Raw genomic sequence first — 26,988 nt, 5'->3', positions numbered from 1 at the left:
CTACAGCCATCAGGCTATTAAACACTACAACCTCCAATAAACTCTGAACTACATAGACTTGGGGGCATCGGTTTTATCTCTTTGCACTATTATGGTTTGATTTTTATGTGTATGTATGTGTGCGTGCGAATGTGTACATATATAATGTGTGTATGTGTGTGCATGTGAGTATATGTGTGTGTATGTATCTATACACACACAGTACTTTTTTTCTCATTTATTATATTGTTTACAGTGTACTATGTTTACATATTCTGTTGTTCTGCTGCAAGTAAGAATTTCATTGTTCTGTCTGCGACATATGACAATAACACTCTCTTGACTCTTGAAATCTACAGCTGAACATATTTAACAGACTTGGTCTTCACTATCTCTGTGGTAGATAACTCCACAGGTTCACAGTCCTCTGAGTGTGGAAACTTCTCATCTCAGTCCAGAATGTCTTATCTAATTATCCAGATATGACGACTCTTTAATCCAGACTGCAGGAGAAGAGAAAAATCTTCCCTGTCAAGGCTGTCAGAATTTGATAGATTTCAACAAAGTAGACTCTCATTTCTGGACTCAGGTGAATACTGACCTAGTTAACCCAATCTCTCCTCAATGGGCAGTCCTGGCATCACTGTAATCAGACTGCTGGACCCTTATTGCACTACCCTCCAAAGCAAGTGTTCCCTTTCTTCGTTAAGGAGACCCGAAATTGCACATAAAGCAGGAGGAATGGCCTTGCCATCTCCCTGTGTGTTTGCAGTAAATGAAGGAAAACAATGACCGATGTTAGATGGTACATCGAGTTTGTTAGATAATAGCTTCTCCCTAATGTAAACTAGGCAGTTTCTGGTCTACGTTATATAATGTCACTGAAGAGATTGGTGTATTGCGGGTAGTTGTCTGTGGTTAATGCATTTCTCAGGCGCTGCCAGAACAGGGGCTGGGCGCGCCGGTTAGAAGGCCACGCCAAGACCGAGTTCTTGCACAGTCTCTTTCTCAGCCTTACGTACTTGGAGTGTTGCAAGACCCTTTCTAGCAAAACAAAGATGATCACGTCAACCTTCTCATCCAGCAACCGCTGGTGAGCCATGTGGAAGGCAATTCTAAAGTTCCCCGTGCTCACGTAACAGTCGGTGAGGACAAAAATGGTTTTCCTGCTTTGGTGAATGCTCTGGGACAGGTTGTCCATCACAAGTTTCCCCGGGACCCAGTCTCTTTCTTCCAAACACAGGGAGAATCGTCGCTCCCCTCGTTCTTCCAAATTGTCGATCAACTCCTTGAGAATCCATTCGGACACTGCCTTGTCCCGGGTGTCATAAGCAACAAACGCCCCGTACTCCGCCTTGACATTGGGTATGGAGTGGTAGCCTTTGAACTTGGCCTTGCAGAAGTGGTAGATGTACCAAACGTCCCAGCCGAACAGGCGACCGGCGATAGAGGTCACCAGGAGCAAGAGGGTGATGAAGGCGGAGAAAGTGTAGAGGCCAATGCCCAGGTAGTCCAACTCGCAGGAGTGCAGGTCCACTAAGACGACACCGTGGCCTCTGTGGGCTTTGGGGGAGGCGCAGGTAACATCGGTGACTAGGCGAGGGATGTAGACCGTGGTCTGGTTGATCCACCACACAAACCACCTGGCGTCGCAGGTGCAGAGAAAGTGGTTGCCGCTTAGCCGCAGCTCCCGAAGGTGTTTGATGGCGCTGTCCGGGAAACTGGAGGCCCGGACGGTCTTCAGGTTGTTGTAGCTGAGATCCAGGTACTGCAGGGAGGTCATGTCCAGCAGGAAGTCCTTGGTCAGCCTGGAGATCTGGTTGCGGGTGAGGTTGAAGACGCGCAGGGTCTGGGTGCAGTTGGACAGCATGCGAGGCACCGTGGTCAACAGGTTGCTACCGAGGTCCAGCAGCTCCAACCGGACTAGCAGGTAAAGCCTGCCCCAGTTGAAGCTCCGCAGCTGGTTACCGCTCAGCACAAGCTCCTTGAGTAGCGGGGGCAGGTGGTCAAACACGTCGTGCGGCATGAACGCGAGTCTATTGCCCGAGAGGTCGAGGCGGCTCAGGTTGGAGAGGTTCTCAAAGAACTCAATGTACATGTAATTGCCGTCGCTCCACATGTAATTCAACTGGTTGTCCCGGAACTCCAGCACGCTCAGCGAATTGCTCCTCAGTTGCGAGTCGGCTGAGGTGTAGATGTCATTCTCGCTCATGATCAGCTTGGAGAGATTGGTGAGGGTGTGGATGAAGTTTAATCTGTGAGTCAACCCTTCCATCTGGAAATAGTGGTTGTTGTTGCTGAGGTCTAGCACTTGAAGTTCCTGCAGCTCCTGAAAGGCGGACTCGTAGAGGAGGTCGATGCGGTTGTTGGAGAGGTCCAGGTAGCGCAGGTGAGGGAGGGAAAGGAACTCGGAACCATTCAGGGTCTGGCTGAGGGCATTGCCCGACAGGTTGAGACACTTGATGAACGAGAGGTTGTCGAACTGCGCCGGGCTGATGTAGAAGATGTTGTTCCTGCTGAGGTCCAAGGTGGAGCGGTGGCGGTTGCACTCGTTGTAGCTCACCGGCGAGAGGTGGTAATACTCTTTGTCCTTCGACTTGCAGCTCCGGCCGAACTTGTCGTAGCGGAAATAACTCTCCTGGTTGGGGAATCCGTAAAACGAGTCGGCGCCCGGCTGCGAGTGGCCACTCGGCCGGCATGAGCCCGTCTCGCCCTGGGTGGAGGAGGGCGAGATCTTGTTCTCCGAGAGGTCCATGATTTGCAGGGCGGGCAGCCGGCTGAAGATCTGGAGATCGGCCAACTTGATGAAGTTGATGCCCAAGTCCAGGAGCTTGAGCTGAGTGAGCTGCAGCAGGGGCCTCATGTTGTCCATCGTCAGATCCTTAAACACGTAGCCCCGGAGCTTCAGGCTCTGGAGGGACCGCAGATGTGAGAAAGTGGAGGACAGATTCAGATACTCGTGGTACACCTTCAGTTCGAAGTTGAAGGACATGTCTAACCCCTCTAAGCTGCCGAGGTATTTTAAGAATGAAGCCGTGGCTATTTCCTTCACCAGGAAATTCTGAGAGAGGTCCAGCATTTTCAGGTTGGTGGTATATCTGAACCAAGAGCTTAGCACGGCCGTCAGACAGTTACTCTGAAGCCGCAGGATCTTCAACTTTCGCAGTGCCTGGAAAGCGTTAGGAGAGATCAATAAATAACTGGGGTCATGACAGGGCTGGCAAGGGAATGGTGCATTGTAGCAGCGGGGGCAATTCCCGCTCAAGTCTAGAATTTCCAATTCGACCAACTCGGCGAAATCGATATCTTCGACGCGCCGAATCCTGTTGTTGTACAGAAAAAGCTGCCTTAAACTCCGAGGCAGTCTCTGGGGAACGTGGGTCAGGTTATTGTCCTTGAGAGACAGCACCTCAAGGCGACTCAGAGTGTAGAAGGCATCCCTCTCAATCTGGTAGCTAGTGTTACAAGGGTTGCGGTAGTAGCAGTTCTGGCCAAGGTAGATGCTCTCCAAGTCGCCCAGCTCCGTAAAGTTGGCCTTGCCCAGTGAGAAGATGCTGTTGGCCTCCAAGCTGAGCAGAGTGAGAGTGCGGGGCAGCCCTTGAGGTATTCGGGCCAATTGGTTCCCATCCAAATACAAGGACCTCAATGCTGGCAGAGAGGAGAGGGCTCCTCTCGCCACTCTCGGGGGCTTGGTGCACACCCGATCTTTGGGGCCAAGTCTGACGGGCACGCAGTTACACCTGAGGTCAATCTCCGTCAGGTTATTCAGGCCGGAGAAGGAGAAGGAGGTCACCTGTGAGATGTGATTGATGGTGAGCGTGATGTTGGTGGAGTTGGAGGGGAAGCCGGTGGGAACGCTGGTCAGCTGGCGCTCGCTGCAGTCCACCACCACCTCTGTGTCGCGCTGCATCACGTCGCACGGGAGGCTTTTGGGAAACCATTCGGTTGACACCCGAGTCCACAGAGAGAGGAGGTAAAGCATTAAATGCAACGTGACATTCACTGCGACCTGCAATAGAAAGAAAAAGACGATTGAAGCGACTACTGGTTCAGGTTGATGAAGGATCTTCATTGCGAGCTAAGTTGAGTATAGGAGCAAGGAGGTCCTACTGCAGTTGTACAGGGCACTCACTGGTGAGACCACCTGAACTATTGTGCGCAGTTTTGGTCTCCGAATTTGAGGAAGGACATTCTAGCTATTGAGGGAGTGCAGCGTAGGTTCACCAGGTTAATTCCAGGGATGATGGGACTGATGTATGATGAAAGAACGGATCGACTGGGCTTGTATTCACTGGAATTTAGAAGGATGAGCCGGGATCTTATAGAAACATAAAACATTCTTAGAGGATTGGAGAGAGTAGAAACAGGTAAAATGTTCCCGATGTTGGGAAAGTCCAGAACCAGGGGCCACAGTTGAAGAATAACATTTAGGACTGAGATGAGGAAAAACTTTTTCACACAGAGAGTTGTGAATTTGGGGAAATCTCTGCCTTAGAAGGCAGTGGAGGCCGATTCACTGGATGCATTCAAAAAAGAGTTAGATAGAGCTCTTAGGGCTAGCGGAATCAAGAGGTATGGGGAGAAACGGGGTTCTGATTGTGGATGATCAGCCATGATCACATTGAATGGCGGTGCTGGCTCGAGGTGCCGAATGGTCTACTCCTGCACCTATTGTCTATCTATGTATCTATGTATCTATGAAGGACACGTTGGTCGAGATGTTGATGCCAACTGCACAGATATCACAAACCGCAAGCACTCCCAAAACACCCATCTCCACTCATCTTACACCTAATGTTACCATTTCTCCCCACACTCCACTTAACCCTTCAATTTCAACTACTCAAGATGAAGGGTTATCCAAGATTACAGCGGGATTTAGCTCTCTGCTGGGGAACTGGGACAAAGAATGGTTCAGGTTTAGATATATTATTGTTATGTACAAAGAAAAGCTTTGTTTTGCTTGTAATGCAACCAGATCACATAATAACATACATAAATGCAATCAAGTCAAAATCAAGTACAATAGGTAGAGCAAAGGGGAAGATACAGAATATAGTTCTCAGCATTGCAGCGCATCAGTTCCAAAGACAAAGTCATAGACATAGACATAGAAAATAGGTGCAGGAGTAGGCCATTCGGCCCTTCGAGCCTGCACCGCCATTCAATATGATCATGGCTGATCATCCAAATCAATATCCCACACTTGCCTTCTCTCCATACCCCCAGATCCCTTTAGCCACAAGGGCCACATCTAACTCCCTCTTAAATCTAGCCAATGGACTGGTCTCAACTACCTTCTGTGGCAGAGAATTCCACAGATTCACCACTCTCTGTCCAATGTGGTAGAGGTGAATCGGACAGTACCCTAGCTCAGAGCTTCTTAAATTATTTCAGTGTCATTCACCCTTGAGTCTTTATCACAACATTTCATTCATCCTCGACTAAATTTCCTTATGTTTTTTTTGGTAATTTTCGTCTTATTCTCTCTTGTGTATAATTTTATATCTAAAATATATTTTGTCACATGAGCAAATGGCATAAATTAACACATTTTTTAAGTGTTTATTTTATCCAACCTTTTTGAACATCCTAAAAATATGTAAAGAAAATTAGGAGTGAAAAAAAAACTTTAATTAAAGAAAATAATTTGATTAGAATGATAAAAAACCATTCCAACGTCTAAACTGGGCTTCACCCCCATCCTACCCTTTCGGGCTTTGATTACTGCAGTTTTTTTCTTGGAAAACTAGCTCAAAAAACCATGGTATTCTCTAAAAGGTTATATTACAGTAAATTTGGGAAATATCCTGCTTCTTTGAAATTAGAAAACCATAGGTAGAGAGAAAAAAAACCATATCAAATTTCCAGCTCCACTGCCATTAAAACCAATAAGAGCTTATTAACCACTTTAATGGCAATGCCTTTTTTAAGTATAGAAAAAAATAAATTATGTCATTCACCCATCTAGTTTAATTCACCCTAAAATAATTTCATTCACCCTTGGGTGAACCATTCACCAGTTTAAGAAGCACTGCCCTAGCTTATGGAAGGACCATTCAGAAGCTTGATAACAGAGGGGAAGAAACTGCTCCTGATTCTGGTGGTGCACACTTTTAAGCCAAAGGAATGACAGGGGGTGGGCCTAGTATTCGATTATGTTGGCTGCTTAACCAAGGCAGCATGAAATGTAGACAGAGTAAATGGTTGGGTGACTGGTCCGTGAGATGGACAGGCACAGTGCCGCAGTGATAGAGCTGCTGTCTGACAGCGCCAGAAACCCGGGTTTGATCCTGCCTACAGGTGCTGTCTTTATGGAGTTTGTATGTTCTCCCTGTGACCCCATCGGATTTCTCCAAGTGCTCCGGTTTCCTCCCACACTCCAAATGTTAATTCTGGCCAAATTGGAGCTGTCAGGACATTAAAATTGAGTAAAGGCTTCTAGGCCATTTTGGTCAAGTTAAATGTGCCTTTTGCAGAACTGGGGAGAAGGACAGGGGCATGAGGTGCCCGTTTCCATGCTGCATAACTCTATGACTGCTCCTTAAAGAAAGAGGCCATTCAGTCAGGTACTGTAACGTAATACAATAGGTGCTAACATATCGGGGTGTAAAACGTTAAGTATTGTCTCAAAGGTAACGGAAGACGACAAGTACAGACGAGTTATATAATCCAACTTATTCGATAGGCTCACCACTGATCTACTGTATGAGCTGTTTTACTTTGTGTCTGTGCCAGTCAGATACAGGGTACGGGTATCGTACAAAATTCCCACCTACAAGTCTATGCTGCCTTTCAGCAATTTCATTAGTCCCATTCCCCCACTTGTCTCCCTGTTAGCTGCTCTCTCTTTAGCTGAACAAATACCCGCTCGTTTCTCATGCTGCTCAACTACACTCGAGCAACTTTACAGTGACCCAACTACCTACCTGCAAGTCTTTGAGATGTGGGCGGAAACTGCAGCACCCAGAGGAAACCTACAGGGTCAACGTGTGAAATCGGCACCAATGACTCCAAAGTTTAGGATCGATTCGTCATAAGTTCATAAGTGATAGGGGCTGAATTAGGCCATTCGGCCCATCAAGTCCACTCCGCCATGCAATCATGGCTGATCTATCACCCCTCAACCCCATCCCCCTGCCTTCTCCCCATAACCCCTGACATTCTGGGTTGCTGTGCAGCAATGGTACTAACTGCTGGACTATGTGTGCAAACTCCATGTGGATAGAACTGGAGGTCAGGATTGAGCCCGGGCTGCTGGAGGTGGGAGGCAGCAGCCCCACCTGCTGCGTCACTCTGTTATATCACAATATTGGAGAGTGTGTCGAGAAGAGGCGGGGAGGGGGGCGTTGAGGGAGCTGGCGGGCTGCACCACCCAGGACCAGGGGGCTGCTGTGCACAAAGAGGGACCCGGCAGCCTGGGTTGCCGCTGCAAGAAGATAAGACTGTACTAAGAACTTATGAAACTTTGTTTGGGTCTGAAACATGGCGACACTTTGTGTACTGCCAGGTAAAGTCTGCTGTATGATTTTACAGGATTGTATGTAACACCAAATTTCACTTTACCTGGATACATGTGACAATAAACTACCAGTGAATTGATTCACCAGGATGTTGCCAGGGATCCTCAGCTTTAATGAAGTCTGAAGAAGGGTTTTGGCCCGAAACATTGCCTATTTCCTTCGCTCCATAGATGCTGCTGCACCCGCTGAGTTTCTCCAGCACATTTGTCTATCCTCAGCTTTAATGCTTTCTAAAGCTTCTCAGCTCTATGGAAAGAGTGTATATGATGAGTAGTTTATTTCAGAGCAACAAAGTCTGAAGGGGAACTTGTCTGAAATATATAGAAGCATAAGGAGTCTCGAAATATTACATTGTGAAAAGATCTTCCCCTAGGAAGAGGTGGGTTAAAACCAGAGATAAGAGTTATGGGGTTTTGAAGGGGTATGAGGAAGATATTCTTCAACCAGGGAGTGGTCAAACTCTGGAACACACCGGAGGGAGAGACTCTCATAACATTTAAGAGATGGCTAGCTCCAGGCTGAGTGTTGAGTATGACTACCCACGGGCTGGCATGATCACGATGGGCCAAAGGGCCTATTCCCATGATAAATTCGTTTGTTCATGTGATAGGAACAGAATACGACCATTCAGCCCATCAAGTCTACTCCGCTATTCAATCATGACTGATCTATCTTTTCCTCTAAACCCCTAAACATTCTCCTGCCTTCTCCCCATAACCCTTGACACCCATACTAATCAAGAATCTATCTGTCTCGACCTTAAAAATATCCATTGACTGGGTCTCCGCAGCCTCTGTGGCAATGAATTCCACAGATTCGCCACCCTCTGACTAAAAAAAATCCTCCCCATGTCCTTCCTTTAATTCTGAGGCTGTGACCTCTGGTCCTAAACTCTCCCACAAGTGAAAACATTGTCACCACATCCACTCTATCCAGGCCTTTCACTATTTGGTACGTTTCAAAGAGGTCTCCCCTCATCTTTCTAAACTCCAGTGAGTACAGGCCCAGTGCCATCAAACGCTCATCATATGTTAACCCACTCGTTCCTGGAATCATTCTTGTAAACCTCCTCTGGACCCTATTCAGCACCAGCACTTCTTTCCTCAGATATGGGGCCAAATATTGCTCACATTTCTCCAAATTCATGATTCTAAGACTATGGGTCTATTCTGTTAGCTGAACTGAGGGACTAAGAGCATAAGTCCAACAAGAGGTATACAAGTTGGGTCTGGGGTTGGATGTAGGGTGGGGGGATTAGTGAGGGGTAGGAGGTAGAGTAGGGACATGCCCTGCCCATCAAAAACAAATTAAACAATGCAAAATATGAAGCCGCGTTTGTGAGTACATGCTTGGCCCATTATAAAGGACAGATATGTCTGCAAAATGGAAGAGTTATTTGTTGTTGGACAGTAAAGACAGTTAGATACACTTTTAAAGGTGTTGCAGAAACAATGCAAGATTTGTTTGGAATAGGCCATGACAGGTTGAGAAAAATGTGAACATATTGTATTGGAACCTTGGAAGTTATACAGAATTTTAACAAAATACTCATCTCCCTGGTTCAGGTCGATGGCCGTACTGTGGGAAGGACCATGTTATGGAAACAATGTTATGGAAAAACTGGAAAGGGTACAGAGAAGATTTATGAAGATGTTGCCAGAGCTATAGGGAGAGGTTGAGTAGGCTGGACTATTCCTTGGAGCACAGGAGGATGAGGGGTGATCTTATTGAGGTGTATAAAATCAAGAGAGGAATAGATTGGGTAGATGCACAGAGCCTCTTGCCAAGAGTAGGTGAATCAAGGAATAGGTTTAAGGTGAAGGGGAAAAGATTTGATAGGAATCTGAGGGGTAACTTTTTCACACAAAGGGTGGTGTATATTTGGAACAAGCTGCCAGAGGAGGTAGTTGAGGAAGGGACTATCCCAACATTTAAGAAAGAGTTAGACAGGTACATGGGTAGGACAGGTTTGGAGGGATATGGAGCAAACACAGGCAGGTGACACTAATGTAGCTGGGACATGTTGGCTGGTGTGGACAAGTTGGGCCAAAGGGCCTGTTTCCACGCTGTATCACTCTACAACTCTAGAATGATGGCCCCGATGAGATTTAAACCAAGACAAGCCATAGTTTATATTGTAAGATTGGGGAAGTGTGGGTAGAGATTTGAGGGAAATGCTTAGATCAGTATTTTTTACAAAAGATGATACAATAGATAAAAATAAACTGATTCCACTCGTGAAATCGATGTTGCGGGGAGAAACAAATTTTGGTGTTCTGCAAGGAAACCAGACAAATCAAGGACAATTAAAAAACAGAAAATCCAACAACTTGCCGTGTTAAGATATTTCTTCCTAATGAAAATAATAAAAACAAACTACAATTGCTGGGACATCTATATAATTAAAAGTGTCATCTTGACCACTTCCTGTCTGCGCTGTATATTGATTTTAGAAAAATCGCTACCATATATCGCTATGACTTTTGGCCATTTTACGCACAGTTCTCCTCCGCTGAGCAGGCCCTGAGGATTTTTCCCATCAATTAAAAATAAAAAAGTTATGAGTGTTTAAAAAACCTTGAGATCCTCTCGCCTGTCAATCACTGCAATGAAGGTACTGCCCCTTCTGGGGGGGGGGGGGGGGAGGCAGGATTATACAACCCTGGATGCCTGTAAATGACTCAGTCACTCTGCAAGATCGCGAGGCAGAGGCCACGACTCTCATTCTAAGCTGTGAATCAACTGAACTGTGAATCTGCAATGTACTTGCAATAAATGACTTGTTAGCCCTTAATGAAAATGAAAAGAGTGGTTTGGCCTGCCCTGTCCTTGAAGCTGCAATGGCAATGGAAATGAAATGAAGATGCAATGAGATATTTGGCCTGCCCTGTGCTTGAAACGGCAATGGCAATGGAAATGAAATGAAAATGCAATGAGCTGTTTGGCCTGCCCTGTGCTTGAAACTGCAATGGTAATGGAAATGAAATGAAAATGCAATGAGCTGTTTTGCCTGCCCTGTGCTTGAAATTGCGATGGCAATGGAAATTAAATGAAAGTGCAATGAGCTGTTTTGCCTGCCTTGTGCTTGAAACTGCAATGGAAATGGAAATTAAATGAAAATGCAATGAGCTGTTTGGCCTGCCTTGTGCTTGAAATTGAAATGGAAATGAAATGAAATGAGTTGTTTGGCCTGCCTGAAACCACTAATTTCGACTCACACGGCCCCACTTAGCCGAGAAACCAGTCCCTTTTGCCCAAAATGCCCATATTAGCACAGCAGGAGCATTTTGGCCCAAAAGGACCATGCCAGGCCAGGAAAAGTCCAGGAAAAGTGCCTTTCACTGAGATTTCACTGATTTTCTTTTTAAAAGAGCCCCTTCAGCCTGTCAGGTCTGTACTAGCCCAGAATAAGTCCCTTCGGCCCATCCGTAATGCTTCCCCCTGCAAGCATTAAACCTCACCCCAATATTGTTCTCCCTCCCTTCATTGGTTCACTGTGAGATCCAGGCCAGGATAGACTTTCCTCCTTCATTGCTGTGATCTGCAGCAAAAGATGAAAAATGTCTAAAATTGATTCTCCACCCTCTCCCCCTTCTCTCTCACAGAGTCTCTCACCTGTTTTGGGCAGAATTTCTGGCAATTTCTGAGCTGCCAGCCCACCAGGCCTCAGTGACTGAGCTGCCAGCCCACCAGGCTTGAGCGACTGAGCTGCCAGCACACCAGGCTTGAGTGACTGAGCTGCCATGCCCACCAGGCCTGAGTGACTAAGCTGCCAGCCCACCAGGCCTGAGCGACTGAGCTGCCAGCCCAATAATTCATTCGGCCCACAATGTCCATACTAGCCCTCTGGAAACCTGTCCATGTGGAATATTGCATTGGGGGACCAGCCCTCCCGTGTGAACGTGAGACCCAACGGGCCCCACTTAGTCTACTCTGCAATATAAACATAAATCACTAGAAACACTAAGCAGGTCAAACAGCATCAATATAAAGAGAGACAGATTTAAAAAATAATCAAAGGATCTCGGACCTGTCTGTAACAATAACTAAAATGTCCAGCATCTGCATTTTTACATTTTGCAGTCACAAATAATATCCTTTAACAGCAAGTTATTGTGATCCAGAGTACACCAGACTAGATGAAAGGTTACAGGTAGTAACAAAGCGGTAGTAACGTTCAGTGGAGAAGTGGATAAGAACTTTGAAAGCATTATGAGGAAGAGAAAAGTATGAAAAACAGAACAGGTAAAGAATGAATTAGATAGTGCCACCCAAGAGCCACACGCAGGCTCAATAAACTGAAGGATCTCTCTGTATATGTGCTGTATCAGTTTCTCACTGCCTATAATCCTGTTAACCTCTGTTGGTCAACCCCATTGACATCTCATGAAAAAAATTGTACCTAATAACTATGAGAGTATGTTTAGTTCAACTGACGATCCACCTGTTTGGTTGACTGGAACAAGTCTACCTACATTGTCAATATCTCAAGATGTTTTAACAAGTAACATTTGCTGGAATGTTGTGTTTATCATGTACATGTACTTAGACAGGCACATGGATAGGACAGGTACACAAAAAAGCTGGAGAAACTCAGCGGGTGCAGCAGCATCTATGGAGTGAAGGAAATAGGCTATCTATGGAGTGAAGGAAATAGGAAACACGGATAGGACACGTTTGGAGAGATATGGACCAAATGCTGGCAGGTGGGACTGGTGTAGCTGGGACATGTTTGGCCAAGGGCCAGTTTCTACACTGAATCACTCTATGACTCTAAGAATTAGTAAATTACATTCACCCATGACTTGGTTTCAAAGCAGTCTCTTCTGGTGGTGCAGGAGTCTTGGTGTGGTCTACTTGGACAGTCCCAATCTGATTCATTGTAGATAGAAACCTATTATGTAAAGCCGTCTACTAGGAGAGTACAAAGGATAGATGATGTGAAAAAATAGGAAGGTGCCGTACCAGTGGTGCAAGATTGATTTGCATATTGTCTTTTAATTGTGGAAATTGTATCATTTTTCAGTGTCACTATACCCTGACGTGATAATCATTAAATTCACCAACAAAAAGATAGTGTCATTATAAAACAAGTCTACCTCTATCAATGAATCTGATCCAGAACCCATTGCAGTAATTGGGTTCAAAATAATTAATTAGTAATTGGAGCCTCACGCAATAAAATATTTGATTTTGCATAAACTTTTACACTGTACTAACTTGGAACTAGATTGAATCACACACAAGGCTATCATTCTTTGGAAAACTCGCAAGGACTTTGATATTGGGTAAAATATTGGACTGAAATATTTTTTACATAAAAATAGAAATTGCACAATTTTATATCCAGAATTCATCTCATGATAAACACAAAATGCTAAATTGGTATAATGTATCCAACATCAGAAGGCAGTCGCCACACTGGTCAATGTTGAATAAGTTATTCAGTGATTACAAAAAAATGTCCATTCAGTCATAATAATCTGCTTTATTTTATACCTTTCTTGGAGTTAGTCAGTCAGTTGGAGTTAGTTTTATACCTTTCTTTGAGTTAGTTAGTGAGTATTCTTAATAGTTATACACAAAATGATTGAAACTGTGAATTTTAGGTTTGTAAATAGTTTCCTTAAGCCGTGCATATTACAGGCGAAACAATTTAGCAAACTGATTTCTATCAGGAATAATTTGACCAAATATTATGTTTTCTTTTTATGCACAGAGATAAAATCCACGTACTACTGTTTTATAAGATGATACCTTGTTAAGAGATACAACACTAGAGGACTTGTAGAACTCTGGCCAAGTAAATACTATTCTCTCTTTTGCCTTAGTCTCCATTCGTGCCCTATTGGCACCCTTTTGTCATTCTTGTGTCTCCTTTTGTCAGGCTTGTGTAGCCTTTGCCCTCCCATCTGCAAATCAAACCTTCCTTCTCCTGTACCACCTAGCACTTTCACAGCTTCAGCAGAGCCCTGCCTCCTCTCCAGCTTTCTCTCCCCTACTACCATCAATCTGAAGAAGGGGTCCAACTCAAAATGTCACTGACTCACGTTCTCCAAAGATGCTGCTGATCCGCTGAGTTACCCCAGCACTTTGTATTTTAGGCATCATTTCAGCATCTGCAGTAGATAGATGGCCAGCTCTGGGCTGGTAACCTGCCTCCTCTCCCCTCTTCCCCCCTCCAGACATACACACTGCACGCATGCATGCACACATACGAACACACACATGCACACACACACACGAGCACGCAGACATACACAGACACATACACAGGCGCATGTACACACACTCACGCACTAACACGCACATACATTCATGCACTAACACGCACACACACTCAGGATGGCAGGACTGCCATATGATGAAAGAATGGAGCGGCTGGGCTTGTATTCACTGGAATTTAGAAGAATGAGCTGGGAACTTATAGAAACATGTAAAATTATTAAGGGATTGGACACGCTAGCTGCAGGAAATATGTTCCCAATGTTGGTGGAGTCCAGAACCAGGGGCCACAGTTTAAGAATAAGGGTCGGCCATTTAGAACTGAGATGAGAAAAAACTTTTTCACATAGAGAGTTGTGAATTTGTGGAATTCTCTGCCTCAGAAGGCAGTGGAAGCCAATTCACTGGATGCTTTCAAAAGAGGTTTAGAAAGAGCTCTTAGGGCTAGCGGAATCAAGGGGTATGGGGAGAAGGCAGGAACGGGGTACTGATTGTGGATGCTCAGCCATGATCGAAGGGCCAAATGGCCTACTCCTGCACCTATTGTCTATGTATGTATGTATGTATGTAAAACACACACACTCATACACACACACACGCACACACACACATACACACACACTCTCTCACACACACACACATGTACATACACCCACACACACTTGCTCACACTCACACATCAACACATACACACACTCACACATGCGCACACACACACACACATGGACACACACACCCACACACTCAGACACAGACACACACACGCAAATGCATGATGCATGCACACACACACACACACAGATGCATGCACACACACTCACACACTAACATGCACACACACTCATGCACTAACACACACATACACACACACATGCGTACATACACCCGCGCACGCTCTCTCACACATGCACACTGACACACACACCCGCACACACTTGCTCACACTCATACTCACACGCACATGCACACACACACACACACACAAAAAAAACATACAGACACACATATACACACACAAACACACCTATACACATACAATCACACATACACACACACATACAAACATACACCTTTCAGCAGGAATCGCCAACATTGTTCAGTGAAATCTGTGTTTGATTTTCTCTCTCCTACTACAATCAGTTTGAAGATGGGTCACACCCAAAATATCACTGATCCACATCCTCCAAAGATGTTGCCTGACCCACTGAAATTCCAGCATCTGCTGTTTATTGTTACAATACTTCTCATATTGGTTGAGACAGCAAGTATCAGATAGTTGGCTAATACTGGACCGCTAACCCAACTTCACCTGCCCCCTTTCCCCACCCCCCACAGATGCACACGCACACACACAGACACATGCGCAAGCACACACACGCACACACATGTGCATACTCACATACAGACACACATATGCACTAACACGCACATATACACACACTTACACACATACCCATGCACACACACACGCGCACACACACACACACATGCGTACACACCCGCTCGCGCACACCCACACAAACACACACATGCGCGCGCACTCACACACGCACACACACACACACACACACACACACACACACACACACACACACACACACGCACTCACACACACACACACGCACTCACACATGCGTATACACCCACGCACACACACACACACATATATATGCGCGCGCGCACTCACGCACACACACACACACATACACACACACACACACACACACACACACACACACACACACACACACACACACACACACACACACACACACGCACACACACACACACACCTTTCAGCAGGAATCACCAATAATATTCAGAGAAAGCTCTGGTTGATTTTATTCAACATGAACCAACATGAGCCAGATCATGGATGAAATCTGCTGATTTTCACCCCATTCTTAACATTACCTAAACATCATGATACAATGCTCTTTGCTGAATTGTTTCTTTAAGACATCCTTCTTCCGTAATTTTCTTCCGCAATTGATTCCTTACATCAGCATTCAAAAAGAGATTGGTTCTGCTAAGATATAAACCCATTTCTATGCCAAAATACACTTGTCACTAGGGCTAAAATGTTTATTTTAACATTGTGTGCAATAGTGGTCCAAAAATCACGCTCGATCTTAATATACAATTAATTATATTATAATTAAAAGTAACAACATAAAATAGATTATATTCAAACTTCTGAAGAAGAACACATTGTAAAAAGTGGAAGTGATACAGCACCTACCATTTTCTTCAGTTGAAAGAGATCGCAGCTGTCTCAGGAACTTTCCATCTTTTAAAACACCACCGAGTGAATATTCTTAGTGTAATTAACTAAGACATCCGCGTTTTCTGGTCCTATTGGCAAATATAGGTGTTTGCACTGTATTCTGCTGTAGATCTTGGAGCAGCTACATCAAGAAGGTAACGCTGAATGAGGCTTCACTTGGACAATAGGCACGAAAGTGAAACTCAGCAATTGGTTCCGCCTCTCCAAAGATAGCATGAGAAATCTGCTAGTGTGCGTTCGTGACTGTCTTTTTTAATGCATTTTACATTCTTGACACCAATCAGCATCGCTGTCTATTGTTTGAACCAGACAAAAGAATGAATTTGTGGCTCCTAGTGGCGGCGCGGCTCTGGCTGCAGCGGCTCTCCGGCAGTCCTGTTTGTTTTGTGTTTTTTGGGTTGTTTATTTTCGTTTTGGTTAGTCTAGTTTTGGTTTTTAGTTTCTGTTTGGGGGGGGGGGGTTGAAACGGGGCTTGCTGTCTCTCCCTGCGGGGGAATGCGACTTTTATGTCGTATTCCCCTTCTCTGCCTCCGTCTGCGCTGAGGCCTAATGGCGGAGCTGGCGACCTCGAGGCTCAGGAGGCAGAGCCCGCCAGGACTCGCCCTGGGCTCGCTCCCGTGAGGACGGCCCGGCTCGGGGCTGGAACAGGGCTTCCGTGAGGGGCTGTGACGCTACCGTGGGGACGGCCGGCCCGAGGAAGGAACGGTGCTCCCGTCGGAGTGGCCGAGCTCGGGGAGGTACGGCGCTCCCAGCCCGAGGGAGAAGCGGTGCCCAGTCGGGGCGGCCCAGCCCGAGGGAGGAGCGGTGCCCAGTCGGGGCGGCCCAGCCCGAGGGAGGAGCGGTGCCCAGTCGGGGCGGCCCAGCCCGAGGGAGGAGCGGTGCCCAGTCGGGGCGGCCCAGCCCGAGGGAGGAGCGGTGCCCAGTCGGGGCGGCCCAGCCCGAGGCTGAGACGGTAACGGCACTCACGTGAGGGCGATCCGGCTCGGGGCTGGAACGATGCTCCGGTGGCTTGCACGGTGTTCTGGCGGCGGTGGCCTGAGTCCGGGGTTCGGCCGCGGGCCAGCGGCTGCGTCAGCAGGACTGGTGAGCGGCAGCTTCGACCACCCCGGGCCGCGGTGTTTGAGCCGCGGGACAGTTGTAACATCGCCCGGGGGGTATCGCCTCAGCGCAGAAGGAGAAGAGGAGGGAAGAGACTGGAGACCTAAGACTTTTGCCTCCATCACAGTGAGGAGATGTTGGGTGGGCTCACTGTGGTGGATGTTAATATGTGTTTATTGTTGTTTTTTATTGTATTGTATTGTATGTATGACTGCTTCAATTTCGTTCAGACTTCGGTCTGAATGACAATAAAGGCTATCTAATCTAATCTAAAAAAAAAGAATTGTGAAAATGTTATAATGTACGGCTGGTAATTTGATGCCTAACTATCTCAACACTTAATAAAACAAATTACATCAATCTTGGCATAAAATCAGTCAGTTTAATATTAATATTTAATGTTCTGAACAAATATTATATCAGTGTGCTTCGATTAGCAGCGGCGAAAGTGTTTGGCGAATTCAAGTTAAGGTTGTAGAAATATTTTGCAGAGGAAATAATTGATGGATAAGATAGTGTGTGGTCCTGTTCATATTTTGGAACTTTCGTTCGCTCGTGTGTCAGAAGACGTTCTGCCATCGCTTTGCCACATCGGTGCCTCTGTGGGGATCGTCCGCAGTGCGTGCCTCTCCACCGCAAGTCAGTAGGTGGGCCATTGTCTGTACCTCTCCACAGTTGTACTTGTTGAACTGAGCAGATGATAGTAAAGATGATTTAAAAGAGGAGCTGGGAAAGTATATAACAAAGAAAAAATTAAGATAAACTGAAAGGAGAAGATGAGATGAAGGAGGAGACATGCCTGAAGCATCAACATCGGCATAGCCCAACTATACATTGTTGACCCTCCAATACCAAATCATTTGAAAATTAAAACTTGTTATAACTTGGCAGTGGCGCAGAGGTAGAGTTGGTGCCTTACAGCACTTGCAGCGCCAGAGACCCGGGTTCGATCCCGACAACGGAGTTTGTATGTTCTCCCTGTGACCGCATGGGCTTTCTCCAATATCTTCGGTTTCGTTCTACACTCCAAAGATGTACAGGTTTGTAGGCTAATTGGCTTGGGTTTGTATGCTTGGTATAAGTGTAATTTGTCCCTAATGTGTGTGTGTTAATGTGCGGGGAACGCTGGCCGGTGCGGACTCGGTGGACCCAAGGGCCTGTTTCCACGCTGTATCTCTGAACTAAACTAAACTTATTATAGGACGGATTCAATTAAAGAACACTATATTTAAAAACTTGCTTAAATAATTTTTAATGAAATGGAAATGTCAGGCATTTTTTGGGGGGGCAGAAACACCAAGTAAATGTTTCCGGTTATTGACCTCTCAAGAGAATTAGACCATGATGAAAGACGATGACTTTTTAAAACGTTACCTCTGTTCCTCTCTCCACAGCTGCTGCCTGACCTTCTGAGTGCTTCTAACATTTCCTGTTTTAATTTCACATTTCCAGGATTTACTAGTAACTGCCTGTTTTGGAACATGGTTCCTCTTTATTTATCACAAGAGAATATTGGAAAAGGTTTGCTCTAGTACTTACCACAGATGGAAGGAAACAAAAATAAATGGATGGGATAAAGACGTTAACAGCACAACATCCCAGAGATAGCTTTGTGGTGCTTGATGAATTAATATTGGAAAGGGTAACACAAATTCTGGTGGCTTCAGTCATGGTTAAATTGGTCTGAGTTTTTATGGTTGGCTATTTTGTTCTAATGGTGTATGAAAGAAAATTGCACATTTTAGGGTCAAGCTGATGTACAAAGAGACAATTCAGCATATCCGCTCTATGCTGAGTTCCAAAGCAATTTCACCAAAGACCAGAGGTCATAGCATCAGAATTAAAGGATGTTCCTTGAGGAAGATGATGAGTAATTTCTTTAGTCAGAGGGTGGTGAATCTGTGGAATTCGTCACCACAGAAGTTTGAGGGGGCCAAGCCAATGGATATTTTTAAGGCGGAGATAGACAGATGCTTGATTTGTACGGGTGTCAGGGGTTATGGGGAGAAGGCAGGAGAATGGGGTTAAGAGGGAAAGATAGATCAGCCATGATTTAATGGTGGAGAAGACTTGATGGGCCGAATGGCCTAATTCTGCTCCTATCACTTATGAACATTAATTTATGAACAATCCCCTTCACACACCTTTTCTCTCACATATGTTCAACTCCAACAAATTTTTCTGCCAGCCACATCCGCAAGGAGCAATTTACAGTAACGTATTCACTAACCAGCACGACATTGCAATGAGAGAGGAAGCAAGTGCTCCAAGGGTTAATCCACATGATCGCAGGAAGAATGTGCAAACTCCACACAGACAGCACCCGAGGCCAGGATTGAACCTGAGTCACCACTGGCTGTGCTAACCCTGCTACACAAAGAATATGCAAGGCCGAAACAGGTCACATAAGATAATCAGTCCATCCAGTATTTACATTTCAAAAGAGTCCCCTGCCTCCCGAACATTGTCTCCCCTGATTATCTTACCTGATCAATGTGTGTAAGTATTTCTCAGCACATATATTTGGTTTAGTTTAGAGATACAGTGCGGAAACAGGCCCTTTGGCCCACTGAGTCCATGCCGACCTGTGATCCCCACACACTAACACTACCCTACACGCACGAGGGACAATTTACCATCATACCAACCCAATTAACCTGTATGTGTTTGGAATGTGGGAGGAAACCAGAGATCTGTTGGGAGATCACCGTGAGAACGTACAAATTTTGCATAGACAAGCACCCATAGTCAGGATGGAACCCGGGTCCCTGGCACTGTAAGGCAGCAACTCTACCGCTCTGTAACCTTTGCTGTTCACCTCATGTACTCCAAGCAATGGATAGCACCACATTCTAACCACTTTCAGAGTACGATGTTTCTTCTGATTTCCAGATTGGATTTACCTCTTTGTTCCTTTTTGTTAGGCCTGTTTTGTACCCGAGACAAATTGTAATACATAAATTAGATGTGTGATGGGATACCAGGGCTCCATACAAGACAGGGGTGGAATTTGGTCAACGTACTCAGGAAGGTTTCCTTGGAGCAATATGCAGAGGGCCCGAGGACAACGTTTGATCCACTCTTGGGAAATTGGGAAGGGCAAATAACTGAAGCGTCCATCAGTGAGCCTTTTCGAACCAGCGACCACTGTTCTATGAGCTTTCAAATAGTTATGGATAAAGACAGGGTGGGCACATGAGTTGACATTCTGAATTGGCCACCAAATTGTAATACCACCAAAGGCAAACGTTGATAGTATTAGACAAGAACTTGCTAAAGTTGACTGAAGTCGGTTGCATGCGGGCAAAGGAACGTCGTGAATCTGGGATGCTTTTAAAAGCTTGAGGGGGTGCATGTTCCTGTTATAGTGAAAGGCAAAGCAGCTGGGAGTAAGGAAGCTTGGGTGAAGAGAGAAATTGAGCCTCTGGTCAGTAAAAAGAAGGCATCATGGAACGAGCATAAGCAGCTGGGATCATACATATCCTTGGAGGAGTTTCAGGCACTGAGGAGCATACTCTAGAAGCAAATAAGGAGCAAAATGGGGGCAGGACATTTATCTACCTTCATACAGTATGATGGTATATACACCTTCATAGTGTATGATGGTACATACACCTTCATAGTGTTTGATGATATATACACCTTCATAGTGTATGATGGTATATACACCTTCATAGTGTATGATGGTACATACACCTTCACAGTGTATGATGGTATATACACCTTCACAGTGTATGATGGTATATACACCTTCACAGTGTATGATGGTATATACTTCATAGTGTATGATGGTACATACACCTTCATAGTGTATGATGGTATGTACACCTTCACAGTGTATGATGGTATGTACACTTCCATAGTGTATGATGGTATATACACCTTGAAGGCAGATTAATCTCCCAGGCATGATCAGATATATGCAAAGAAAGGGGAGTTGGGAGGAGAAAATAAAATGGGCGGTCACTGCATAGTCATAATATGTTGAGAACAAAGGGGACAAGATGGTTTTAATAGTAGATAGGAGGAATTGTAAATGTACAATCATTATGAAAGTGACAGCCAAAATGCATAATTGACTGCTGCAAATATACAAAATCAAAATGCTTGAGATGTTTGAGGTTTGAAGAAGGGTCTCGACCCAAAACGTCACCTATTCCTTTTCTCCAGAGATGCTGTCTGACCCGCTGAGTTACTCCAGCTTTTTGTGTCCATCTTCTGCTTTCCTTGACCCCAATCATTAATTACAATACAACATCAACTCTTTCTCACATTAAGTTTTATTTATTCATGATTTGTCAATAGACGTAAAGCAAATATATTTTGATTTGGAAAAAGAAAAGCCAACAAATTGATTACACATAATGGTGGAGTGATGGTGATGGGTAAGATTAAATGATATATAAATGACGCTGCTTAAGATATTCCACCAATTTATTTATAAACTGTGTTTCCGTGGTGTGCCAGTAGGTGGAAGTAATATTACATCAAATGATATACATTTCCAAGATTGAGGATGACATGTTTCCAGTCCATATCTTTGGGTTTTGGGATGAGAGGGAAGGTCAATGTGACCTGGCAAGCTCAACTGGAGATGGGGCAGGAGATGCCTGACAGGATGGGCTTCAATATGCACCTGATGCATGAGGTCAGCATCCTCAAAGCCATCCCGAATGCTCTGTCTCCACTTTGATAAACCAGGGTTCAATGGTTCTCCGTGGATTGTCACCTTATCGTGGTGGAGATGCTTGTGTGGTCCTGAGATACTGAGAGCGATGCCGTCTGGAGCTGTGCTCCTGGTTGGGCCACCCATGGCGGTAAGGTTGAGGGGGTGGTCTCTGACAAAGAGCAATCCAACCAAGGCCTCAACGGTGGAACAGGCGGAGGACGATGGCTGACCTTAGTGAAGCGTCACAACGGCTGGGAAGGCGGATGAAGGCTGGACTCTATGCCACTGGATCCTGACCCAGATCTGTCAAGGACAGTGGGGTGGCTGTCTGTGCACCAGTCTCCCCATGTTAAACAAAGTCACACACAGGTGATCTCCATATAGGGAATAGCACCCTGGAGCCACCCATGGTCAGCCATGATCGAGTGGGGACCGAAGGACAATGGTTCTTTATTGTCATGTATGCACAGCACAGATAAATTCTTTTGCACAACCACAAAATGCACTGTCGGCACAATTTCTAAGCAGTTTACAAAAAAAAAAGTCTTTGTTCCAACATCTTTGATCTTTTAAATGCAAATAGGGAATAGAGGGATAGGGAAGGGAATGGAAGGATGTGGATCATGTGCAGGGAAATGAGATTAGTTTATTTTGGCATCATGTTCATCATAGACATTTAAGGCCACAGGGCCTGTTCCTATGCTGTGCTGTTCTTTGTTTAACTCGTTGTATATGAATGTTTAAGATAAACCAAATGGGCACATTGATGAGGCCATTACAACCGCTGCCTCAATGCCAGAGACTCGGGTTCAGTCCTGACCTGCATTGCTGTCTGTGCCAGTTTGCACATTCTCCCTGTCACCATTTGTCATCATTAGTCCTTCCTCGAGCAGCTCTGGTTTCCTCCCACAAACACATATATGCTGGTTGGAATGTTAGTTGGCCACTATAAATTGTACCTCTGTGTAGGTGAGTGGTAGACGCTGGGGGGAGGGGGCAAGAATGTAGGGAGAATTTTTTAATGGGTTTAATATAGGATTAATGTAAGTGGGTGGTTATGGTAGGTGCAGGTGTGGGCAGTGTTCGAGGGCAGTGCTGGAGGATGGTGTTGGAGACTGGTGTTAGACATCGGTGCCTGACTCATTGAGTTACTCCTGCATTTTGTGTCGATCTTCAGTACAAACCAGCATCTGCCGTTCCTTTCTACACCAGAAAGACCATATTGCTGAAGGATAATGATCGCACAAAGGTGAAAAATATAAGCACCAATTAGGCAAATTTTGGCAAATATTTTTCAAAACATATTAAAGTAGATCTCTCAAGGAATATTCCAGTACGAGAACATAGATAATTGTTCATCTCATTTATTGAACACCCATCAAGTTTGGTTCGATTTTGAGTTGGAGATTGTAAACCAGTATGCCCGTTTTAATAATTGGAGATTCTAACATTTCCAGGATCCCAAAATGTCGCAACAACAAGACACAATTGGACAGCTATCCAGGAGCCAAATTTATACAATACATGGTACTGCCATCCTTGAGAAATTTGGGGAATGCCCAAAGTTACATGATCAATGGCTTAACCAAGCACAGACATCTTCACTAACACTAAAGACACCAACTGCAGAAAATCAACAAACCTTCCCAAAAATTTAACCCAGTTATGACCTAGAAGCTGTACCATTTTTTTGAAAAATAAAATGAGTAATGTGAAGCAAATCAGCATAAAGTGAACGCAATTTCATCACACCGTAACTTCTAAATCTTCTAAGCTAGCTCCAAATTAAAAATGACACATCCCTTCATTTTTGGTAGAAGTCACACAATGTAAAGTCTTTTGAGCATTTACTGTGTTCAACTATCCGAGATCACCAGACAAAATAATGCTTTCAGATTCTGATCAGCAACCACTCATCGCAAAGTTTAATCGGTCACGTCTTTTTGAACTAAGAATTGTTCCTTTATGCGAATTGCGACAGTTACGCCCTTAATTTGCTACTTATTTGCTGCATCCGCATCTTGTGACCTCAAAGCAAATCAGTGCCATGTGGCGATCCACGAAGATTACTTCAGGAAATATGCTTTCTGTTTCTAGACTGCAATTCCATCAATAGCTTCTTCTTAGGATTGAGGATGACCTGCTCCGACTCTCGTCTTGTGGCTTCAAAGGAGGTTTTGAGAACATTCTTGAATCTTTCCTCTGTTCGTGATAGGAGCAGAATTAGGCCATCAAGTCTGGTCCGCTGTTCAATCATGGCTGATCTATCTCTCCCTCCGAACACCAGTCTCCTGCCTTAGCCCCATAACCCCTGACAGCCGAACTAATCAAGAATCTATCTATCTTGGCTTTTAAAATATCCACTGATATTCATTGACGTTCACCTGCTTATCTTGTCCTTATTTAGCCTGATCTATTCAGGTGTGTATAGGAGTGCTCAGGGAGGGGTATAACCTCTGGTGGGGAGACATGGCGTGCTCCTTTCGTCACCACCTGGCCCCTGTGGCTCCAAGGAGCTGTTAGCATGAAAAGCAGCCACACCCTGGAAACCCGCTTTGACTGGCGTGCTAATCCAGGCGAGGGTAGCTGACGGGTCTCGAACCCTCGGTGAGTTTAGGGACTTGCTCAGTCCAGCATGCACAGTCTGTTCCGGCGGATTGGGTGGAGGAAATCCACCCGAGGGTTCAACGAGGGGCCAGGAAGGCGGCTCAGCAGCGTACTGTGGAGTGCAAGGGGCATGTCAATGCACGCAGGAAGACATGGCCACTCACTGCTGCCAAGGGAGTTTCCAGCCGTAACGTCTAACTTCAGCTCCGGCGGTTGCTCGTGTGCATCAGCCTCTCTACGTTCATCTCTCCCATGCACATGTTCTTGTGCCATGCACAACCATGCTATCATCATCCATGACGGGCCACCAGCACTCCGGAATCTAGTAACAGTTTAGTGACATATCCTGCCCCACAGAGTGGTTTGACTGAGTGAGTGCTACTGGGGCCACAGGTGTGGGGGATGTTGGCAATGACCGTGGTTTGCTTATCCTCCCAATGGTGAGTTTTACAGAGGCAGCATTGGTGGTATTTTCCCAACTTCTCGAGATGCCGGCGGAAGGTTGAGGTCACAAAGCCACACCAGAAGACAGGGGCGGAAATCGCTATCAAAACATGGGGGGGACGACACACAATTTCTGCGCGCGCATGCGCACACACACACGTGCACGCGAGGCTTTGGAGGCTTCAGCCGTGGGCCCTGTGAACAGTAACATCGGGAGCTGACCTGGTTGGTGACCGACTCTGAACTCCAGCAACAGCAGCTTCGTCTGCCCCGAATCGTGGGGCTTCAATCGGCCCGTTCACGGGGCCTTTCATCGCCTGGCGGGGGCTTCAACATTGGGAGCCTCGATCGATTCGACGCAGCAAATTGACAGCAGGGCGATGGAAGATCCCACGGCCAATTTTAAGCCGTGCAGGGCGATGAAAAGCCCCACGAACGGGCCGATTCAAGCTCCGTTATGTGATCTTTGCTCCACCAGAACTCCTCCAATCACCGTGCTCTATCCTCAGCCCCACCCCCCTACTTCCACCCCCTTGACCGACACCTCCCTCCTCCAATCATCGCGCTGAATCACCATGGACCCCCCAATGCCTGCTGAACGACGTCTCTCTCGTCCAATCGGCGCCCTCCCTCGATCATCAGTCCCACCCCCACTGTCTCGTGGAAAGCGCCGATTTTCAATATATTATTTTTTCACCAATTTTCAAAATCCGGATTACAAAACATGGGGGGATTGTCCACCACCTCTCAAAACATGGGGGGATGTGTCCCCGTGCCCCCCCCCCCCCCCTCCGGGATTTCCGCCCATTCCTGAGGACAGGGACCAGAACTTCAGGTTTTTTTTGCCGAATCTGAGGTCTTGTTCTTCAAACACACTTTTTCTCAATAGATCACAGGCTGCATCGATGGAATGAAGATGACGGTGAATATCACCATTTATGTCTGCCTTCGTCATAATCAAAATGATAATCATACTTTATTAGCCACGTATGTTTTGCAACTTACGAGGAATTTGATTTGCCACACAGTCATACCAATAAAAAACAACACAACACACAAAATACATGAACATCCACCACAGTGACTCCTCTGCATTCCTCACTGTGATGGAAGGCTAAAAAAAGTTCACTCTCTTCCCTTCTTTGTTCTCCCGCAGTCGGGGGCCTCTAACCTTCCATTGACGGACTGATCTTACTCCCGTAGCCGGCAGGGGGCCTCCTCGTCGGGGCGATCAAGCTCCTGCATCGGGGGGGGGGGAAATCTCAGCTCCCCTGCGTCGGGCGATCTACCCCGCGTCGGGGCTAGTCGAACGTCGTGCGGCTTTTGGAGCTTCCCGACGTCGGTCTCCACCTGAGACTGCGAGAGCTCCTTGATGTTAAAGTCTGCAGGCCGGTGTTGGAGCGTCGATCCCAGGCAAGGAATCGGCTCTGATGGTAAGTCCACGTCCCCGCGGTGGGGTTCAATGTCAGTCCCGAGCAAGGCCTCCAGCTCCACGATGTTAGGCCGCAGAGCGACGGGAGATACGACCCGGAAAACAATCGCATCTCCGGCAAGGTAAGAAATTGACAAAAGGTTTCCCCCCCCCCCCCCCTGCCCACTCCCCGCATAAAACAATCCAGAGAACATTAACATAAACTTTTTGAACACGCTAAAAATAACAAAAAAAAGATGAAAAGGCGAGGCTGCCATCGAGGCATTAGCCAAGAGCTCCCAATATATCAGAAGTGGTCTTTGTTTTTCAGAGTCTCGATGAGGAAGACCTTGGAGATGTCAGGATTATGTCAATAGTCACGAATGGAAATAAATCTGATTAGGTCACAGCAGTAGAATCTGTGGAATTCATTGCCTCAGAAGGCAGTGGAGGCCAAGCCAATGGATATTTTAACGGCAGAGATAGATAGATTCTTGATTAGTATGGGTGTCAAAGGTTATGGGGAGAAGTCAGGAGAATGGGATTGAGGGGGAAAGATAGATCAGCCATGATTGAATGGTGAAGTAGAATTGATGGGCCAAATGGCCTAGTTCTCCTCCTATCACTTATGAACCTATGAACTTATGACTGCAGGTGTTTTTTGGTGATGATTTTTCCTGTGGCAAACAACAGGATTTGTTTGTAGTTAACTGAATCAGATTTATTTCCATTCTAGATGCGAGAT

At 45.8% G+C, this 26,988-nt stretch overlaps 1 protein-coding gene and 1 long non-coding RNA gene across 2 annotated transcripts in view; both read right to left on the bottom strand.

The window, feature by feature from the left end:
* Positions 1–218: 218 nt before the first annotated feature.
* LOC116980762 (toll-like receptor 7) lies at positions 219–16,159 on the bottom strand. Its single transcript, XM_033033333.1, has 2 exons — positions 15,970–16,159; positions 219–3,988 (listed from the first exon to the last, which is right to left on the bottom strand). The coding sequence occupies exons 1-2, from the start codon at positions 15,970–15,972 to the stop codon at positions 848–850; spliced, it is 3,144 nt and encodes a 1,047-aa protein (XP_032889224.1). The 5' UTR covers positions 15,973–16,159; the 3' UTR covers positions 219–847.
* Positions 16,160–21,258: 5,099 nt separating this feature from the next.
* The window catches only part of LOC116980761, a 28,772-nt gene continuing 23,042 nt past the window's right edge, over positions 21,259–26,988 (bottom strand). Inside the window, exon 3 of the long non-coding RNA XR_004414058.1 lies at positions 21,259–21,327. This is a non-coding gene — a long non-coding RNA (uncharacterized LOC116980761). The remainder of the gene's footprint in view (positions 21,328–26,988) is intronic.

The sequence above is a fragment of the Amblyraja radiata genome, chromosome 14, assembly GCF_010909765.2.
Source record: "Amblyraja radiata isolate CabotCenter1 chromosome 14, sAmbRad1.1.pri, whole genome shotgun sequence".
Taxonomy (NCBI): Eukaryota; Metazoa; Chordata; class Chondrichthyes; order Rajiformes; family Rajidae; genus Amblyraja; species Amblyraja radiata.
This window is presented reverse-complemented; position numbering and strand designations above follow the sequence as displayed.